The sequence below is a fragment of the Gymnogyps californianus genome, chromosome 1 (genome assembly GCF_018139145.2).
Source record: "Gymnogyps californianus isolate 813 chromosome 1, ASM1813914v2, whole genome shotgun sequence".
Taxonomy (NCBI): Eukaryota; Metazoa; Chordata; class Aves; order Accipitriformes; family Cathartidae; genus Gymnogyps; species Gymnogyps californianus.
In genome coordinates this window covers 67,896,236-67,903,469 of record NC_059471.1, presented here as the reverse complement: position 1 = coordinate 67,903,469, position 7,234 = coordinate 67,896,236, and the positions used below count along the sequence as shown (strand labels likewise).

General features: G+C 53.0%; 1 protein-coding gene across 1 annotated transcript in view; it reads left to right on the top strand.

Annotated features, from left to right (window-relative positions):
• The first annotated feature begins 959 nt into the window (after positions 1 to 959).
• SH3RF3 (SH3 domain containing ring finger 3) overlaps positions 960 to 7,234 on the top strand; it is a 255,130-nt gene continuing 248,855 nt past the window's right edge. The window contains exon 1 of the mRNA XM_050903904.1: positions 960 to 1,355. Within this exon, the coding sequence (XP_050759861.1) occupies positions 960 to 1,355 (396 nt within the window). The remainder of the gene's footprint in view (positions 1,356 to 7,234) is intronic.

The window sequence follows — 7,234 nt, the reverse complement described above, 5'->3', positions numbered from 1 at the left end:
GCCAGGGGGCGCCGCGCCGCCAGGGATGGCGGGGCCGGACGGCGGCGCGGACCCCGGCCCCGCTCCCGGCCCGCGGGGCAGGCGCTGCTCCCCCGAGGGGCAGGTTGTGCCCACGGACCCCTTTTCAGCCGTCCGCCACCGCGACCCCCGCTCCCCTCGGGGCGCCCGGCCCGGCCCGGGCTTGCAGGGGCTCGCCCCCGCCCGGGTGTCCTCGGCTTCCCCGAGGGGGTCTCGTCCGCCTGCCCCCGGTAGCGTGCCGCCGCACGGCCCGTCCGGCAGCCTTCGCCGGGAGAAGGAGGAGGAGGAGGAGGAGGGAGCCGCGGCGGAGGAAGGCGGGCGGTGAGCCCTGCTGAGTCGGGTTACAGGGAGCCATGGAGCGGCGGCGAGGCGCTGGGGCGGGCGGGGACCGCCCGCGGGGCGGCCGCCGTGCCGCGGGCGCCCCCCCGGGGCTCCCCGTCCCTCCCCGCCCCGCGCGGAGGCGCGGCGGGCGGCTCGCCGGGCCGCGCCGGGCCCCGCCGCAGCTGCTGAGCCGCGCCGAGCCGAGCCCAGCCGCGCCGGGCGGCGGGGGGAGGCGCGGGCAGGCAGCTGCCCTCCTCCCGCACCGCACCGCTCCGCTCCGCTCCGCGCCGCTGGCATCGCCGCTGCGCCGCACGGCGGTGGGCAGCGCCGCCCAGGCAGCCCGCGAGGTCGCCGCGGCCCGCCGCCGGGGGCAGCCCCGCCGCCGCCGCCTCCCCGCGCACCCCCGCCGCCCCGATGGCCCCCGCCGCGCCGCCGCCGGCCCCCCCCCGCCGCCGCCGCCGGCCGCGGCGGCCCTAGGGGCGTCGGAGCCCTGCGCTGCCCCGCGGAGGGGAGGCGGAGGCGGCGGCGGCGGGGCGGGGGCGGAGGCGGAGGCGAGGGGGCGGCGGAGCGGCGGCGGAGCGGCGGCGGAGCGGGAGCCGGCGGCGGCGGCGGCGGCGGCGATGGACGAGTCGTCGCTGCTGGACCTGCTGGAGTGCTCCGTGTGCCTGGAGCGGCTGGACACCACGGCCAAGGTGCTGCCGTGCCAGCACACCTTCTGCCGCCGCTGCCTGGAGAGCATCGTCAGCTCCCGCCACGAGCTGCGCTGCCCCGAGTGCCGCATCCTGGTGGGCTGCGGCGTGGACGAGCTGCCCGCCAACATCCTCCTCGTCCGCCTCCTGGACGGCATCCGACAGCGGCCCCGCGCCGCCGGGGGCGCCAGCGGCAGCCCCAGCGCCGCGGCCCCCGCGTACCCCCAGCCCGCCGCCGCCCCCAGCGCCGTCGCCGCCGCCGCCGCCTCGGCCGCCGCCAGCCTGCGGGAGCTGGCGGCCGCCAGCCGCAGCGCCCTGCTGGGAAAGGTGGGTGCCGGGCCGGGGGCGGGCGGGCCGGGGGGAGCGCGGCCGGGCGTGTGCGCGTCCCCGCGGGGCGCCGGGCGGTCCCGGTTTGCCGGCGGGACGTCCCGCGGGGCGGCGGAGGTTGTCCCCCCGGCGGGGCACCGCGGCGGGGGGAGCGTCTCCCCGCGCATCGCGGCCGGCGGTTGAGGTTGCCCCCCTGATGGAAAGGTGAGAGGCTCGGGGAGGCTCGGCCTGGGATGTCCTCAAAATGCTCCGGGTGGCCCCGGGTGGCGGCAGGGGCCGGGGCGGCCCCGGGACCCCCGCGGGGGCTCGTACCGGCTGTCTGGCAGCTGCCGCACCGACGGGCCCCGGGGCAGCCCCCGGGTAGCAGAGCTGGACGTGGCTCCCGGAGTTAAGAACCACGAAGTGCCTCGAAAGCGCTTTTATTCGGCGTGTCGGCCTCTGCCAGGTGTCTGTCAGGTGCAGGCAGGAGCTGGCTCCCGCTCTCGGGCTGCCTGCGGGGATAAGTCGCTAGAAATACTTGGCCGGTCAGGTACCCGGTGCTTTCATCTCGCCCCGAGTTTTCCCCTCCGCTCCCGGGGCGCTGCGTGTGCGGTTACAGCCACGCAGAGTCCTTCTGACAGCCAGAATTGAGTGGGGTTTGAAGCTGAAGTTTCCCCTCCCAAGGGAATGTAATTTCATTTTTATGTATAAGGTGTGTGATTTATTGAAGGAGAGTACTGCAACATATGCATTTATTTATTTTAAAACTGCAATCGAGTGCCCGATCTTGCTCCCTTTAAAATCAATGGTGAGGGTTGCATTGACTCAGAGGGGACAAGATCAATTCCTCCCAGTGTTCTGTATTATTGTATAATTCGATAGGATAAAATTTACTATAGGGCCTCTTTAGGAGACTTTGGAACAGAGATGCCCTGCAGACTGTGAACTTCATCTTATTTCTAACGTCATATATATAGTGGATATATTTAATTGTCTTTGATCTTTCATGAAATCTGCTTGAGCTGTAGTTTAGTGTACAGGCTTTTGATTTGGAAAGGTCAATGCAGAGATTCCTTGTGAAGTTGTATTGCTGTAGTAAACGTTTCAATTAATTCATTTTTTTCTGAGAAAAATGAATAGACCTGTACCAGCATTTTGAAGTTTTGCCTACAGGAAATGATGGCAAATGCCATACATTGTTCCATAAAATTCAGTTTTGGAGTCTGAAGTGAAATATGCTTGGCCATATTTCTGGAAGGGTAGATCCTTTATTACTGAGCTGTAGACCGCAGTGATCTTCAGGTATTTAATAACGATTTGTCAAATTTAAAGAAGAAAAAAGGCAGTGGGATTCTGCCTGCTGCTTTTTTGCTTATTTGTCTTCCAACTAAACTTAGGGTTGCGGCTTGGTCATATCAGACAACTCCTGTCATCTTGAGTTTCAGCATTACAGAAAGGGAAGTTTGCATTCATTAGGTAGTTTAAAATACAGTATCCTCACAGTCTGGTTTCGTGTCCAGATAGTAGTCTTTTACAGGAGGTAGGGTCTGCATGGAAGGCTTATTGTACCTGCAGGATTTGTGTTGTGGAGGCAGGCTCTTGCACCCTGACCAGGCTTTTGTGACCATCCAGCAAGAAGACAGTGTCTGGTTTTCATATCTTTAAATCCTAGTCAAGCTAGGATGTTACAGGAGGGTGTGCATGTAAGGAAATGTTTGATGGGGAAAGTTACTTGAGAGTAATTCTATATCTTAATGCAAATTTTTAGGGAAGTTGAATTTCCATCATTTTACCATAAATTGGCAGATTTTTAAGAAGTTACTTCCCTAGCCATTACTGCAGATATCATATAGTAAATAAAACCACATTGCGTTCTATCATTTTCTGCCTTTGATTGAATAGGCCTTCGGTGAGCATCTTCAGTTCTGCTGTCTGTTGCTGTGTGGGTTGTTACCCATCTGAATTTGATAGAAAGCGAGGTTACACATGACCTAAGAATCACATTTTGGCTTTTATGGTTAACAACTGCAATTTTTTTCCCCTTGCTGGAGCTAATGGGTGATTCTGGGGCAGTGGGTCTGCTGGGGCAGAGTGTGTCTGTGAAACTGTTTGCTTGGCCTTTTGACTGACCGCACAATTTTATCCAGAAAATCAATGCAATGTGCTTGATCCTTACAAGGTTCATTACAGTGAAAGAAAGTCTGAACTAATCTGCTTTTAAAAAAAGCAGCAGGGGATAATAATCCTCCTTGGAGCTGCTGATACAGCTGATTGCTGAGCTATCCTGGAGACAAGAGTACAGCACCTCTCTCTGTACTAAACAATAGATGGTACAAACCAGCCTAGAATTAGGCTTTTTGAGGCTGATAGTGAAGAGCAGAATTGCATCCCTTTCGGTCTTACATTGGTCTTTGACAGCTTAGCTCCCTTGGAGAGAGCTGAAGTGATTCTTTATGATATATACATTTTTTTTTAATTTCAGAAATTGCTGTAGATTTGCTGCCTGGGGCTTAAACGCAAGTTACGCTATTTTACTAATTAATACCTTTCGGTTTAGGTAATGCGGTATATAAAATGGGGCATACCATTATGGGCTTTTTTGGTTAGGAAGGAAAATGCTAATTGTGAGATGTAATGGCAGAGAGCCAAGGTCACTTCTATCAGACTTCACTCTTGCCCAGATCCTCGGACTGATATGTTAGAATCACACCAGGGATCTGTTTCTCTGAGAGTTTTAATTAACCTTAGAAGACAGAGCAGGGCCAGCTTCCGTGTTGCTATTACACCTGTGTTTTACTTCTACACCTTATACTTCGGGGAAGTCTTTGCGTAGACGGTATTTTCTAAAATCGATGAATGTTGTTTATCACTTTGGCAAAACTCTGGGGGTTTTGTATTTCTTTATCCGGTCTTTGATCCTTCATTTCCCATAGTTTATCACAGACTTGGTCTATCCAGAGTGCTGAAACCCAGCATGAGAGGGGCTGGGCCGGGGATGAACTGGCACTGGGGCTGCTCCTAAAGTTGTCCACGACCATTCTTCAGAAGCACTTCTGAAATACTGTAGGTGTTTTAAGATACGTGGTATACATCTTCAGTATGAGAGATCTGGAAGTGGTGTTTACCTACTAATATATGCTTGCAAAATACTTGGGATTCTATCGATATATAGTGGTATGTGACCTTTGGTAAGCCAGTTAAGTCTCCCAATGCCTCTATTTCAGCCTGTAAAAAACCAATAGTCTGTTTCTAAATGGTATAGCTTATTTTGGGATGTTCACATTAAAGATGCTATGTAAATGCAGAGTATGGCATTAGACATTGTAAAAGGGTCTGACTGCTAAAAGAGCACACTGGAAGAAAGAGGGGAAGGAAATCCAGCAACTGTTAGAGTGGCCCCCCCAGGGGATAAAGCAGGAGGCTAAGAGTGGTTTATAATGGTAGGCGCATTACACACAAGGTTATAATTTATTGGCTCCTCTGTTTCCATTACCACTGTCAAACCGCTCGGGGAATTCAGGTTCTGTCAAAGTAAATGGCTCCCTTAGATTGTTGAGGCATTATGGTAAATCTGCCTTCTTTACCGAGTGTGGGGTTTGAGGTTTGGGGTTTTTTTTAACAATTATTGCAGTTCATCACTTAGAATTTTTTCAGGAGTTCTCAAGATCTAATAGCCAGCTAAATGCATGCAAGTCTTTAGTAATTTCCTCCCAAACCAGGCGTCTCCCACTCCAGGTGCAGGGCTTATTGCTTGCTTGCTTGCTATACAAACTGAGAACAACATTTGCATGAAAAAGAAACAACCTAGAAAAACAAAACATGTCTCTCGTTTTTCCCAGAAGAGAGAACATGGCCGAAGTGATGGATAGGCATGTGGTGCGTTACCAGACGGGGGTATAGGTAACGGTAGAGAGTAAGATGTGCGCATAAGGAAAATGATGTGTCAGCGTGCTTGAGTGAAGTGATGGATGGGCTGCGCTCCCTTGTGTAGCACTGGATGCTTCTCCTGTGTATCAGCTTTGCAGAGCTATTTCACTGTTTCAAGTGGAAGGCTGCCATTTGCTAACCAAGGGGAAAGGTTACTCCCCTTGGCTTCACAGGAGTTTTGCAACCAGAGGGAGCAGCGCTAATTTGCTATCTAGACTTTTCAGTTGCTCTGTTTGTAGAAATTCTCCAAAAGAGACAGTGAGTCATTATTTTTTGTGAGGGTCCTGCTTCATCCTACACTGGTTACAGTGGATTGAGCGTGGAGTAGACCTTGCAGTAATCTTCCGCTGCCGCGTTTCCTTCTTGGATACATTGTCTGTCGGGTGAAGATCCCACCCTGGGTTACGCAGGAGGAGGCGGATGGAGTCTGGCGTTTATATGCATTTATATCTGTTACAAGCAGCAGTGGGTTGTGTAGGGGACACACTTTGTCTTGGACAGAGGAGACTCTTCAACTTGGCTTTTTAATGATCAGATTTGCACAGATAGGAGTGCCATTCTTGTCAGCAGTGCACAGCATGCATAGACCCATGGACTTACCTTACTTTTGTTCTTTCTGATTTATTTGCTTCTGATACTGTAGTTTGGCTGGCCAGTGCCTGATGTCGCAAAGCCATCCAAATAGGATTGATATTCCACGTGTCAAAGTCTCTGATCTTGAGGATTTTTTTTTTGTCTGGCAGATGGCTAAAAAATGTGTTTCAATGCGGGAGATGAACAATCATACTAAAGGGTATTGCAAAAAATATAGCCAGGAGTATTTAAAATGCCAGCAATTAAAGCTGTCCTCACAGAATTAAGTGAGCTTAGGAGAGGGGACTGCTGAGGGGCTGAGTCAGAAAAATTTATCATTGGCTGAGCTCTTATGCTTTTCAGAAAACCTGCCATTTGTAGGTGTCATCTTCATGTCCGTTATGTTTTCCAGAAATGGAGTATTTTTACCTGTCTTTGGATGATGCTGTTAACTTTTACTTGCAAGCTAGAAAAATGTGTGATGGGCCTGATGTGACCAAAGGGTGCCAGTGTTGACAGTGGACTTTTCCTTCTGGATCGGGATGGCCAGCAAGTGGCTCAGTCACACCTAGAAAAGTTGTGGGGCCGTAGAGAGGACTTCATGCCACTAGCCCCAGACCCTCCCTATTAGTTTGTGTCAGTGTGGCATGCTTCTGTGGGACTCCTCTTGCTGTCAAATGTGAATGCTAAGTTTAATCCCTGCACGTCATCCCTCTGAATGACTCACGATGAATGCTGGTAACAACGCTTAGCATTTGACAGAGTTCCGTGTTTGGTAGCTGGTTACTCAAAGAGAGACAGATACACTTGCTCAACTCAGCCTGTGCACGTTTTAATTCTGACAATTTTTGCCCACCTCCCCTGAATCTCTGCTGTTTGGGGAGACAGCACTGCTGTGGTTTTAAGGCTGAGAAGAAAGAGAGAGCATGGTTCCGTGCAGAACGCAGCCATTGACCTCTGATGAGCTGCGTGAACTTTCTGAGCTTCACATTTCCCAGCTGAAAACCTGCCCCAGTAGCACTTACCCACCCTCATGTGCTTCGCGATCTTCAGAGGGAAGCTGCCCTGCAAACACAGAGTTATTACTAGAGAGGCTGGGATTTGGGGAGATTAAAAAGCGCCAATTGTATACACTGAAGCCACGACAGTTATTTTCTGCTGTTGAATGGGGTTTGGCAGAGATGCTGCACTTTGTTTGCGGGAAACGTCGGTGCAGGGATGCAGCAACGAGCGCTGTGCATGGGCTGTAACAGTACACTGTATTCTTTGTTTCTAATCTTATCAGTTCATGTTCAGGCAGGCTCCTGGTGCTGGCTGGGTGCCCAACAGGTCAGACCAGCTGAAGGCACTGGCTGTTAATGTCGTATGCCTGTACTTGTAGGTCAGGGGGAGGCTACGTG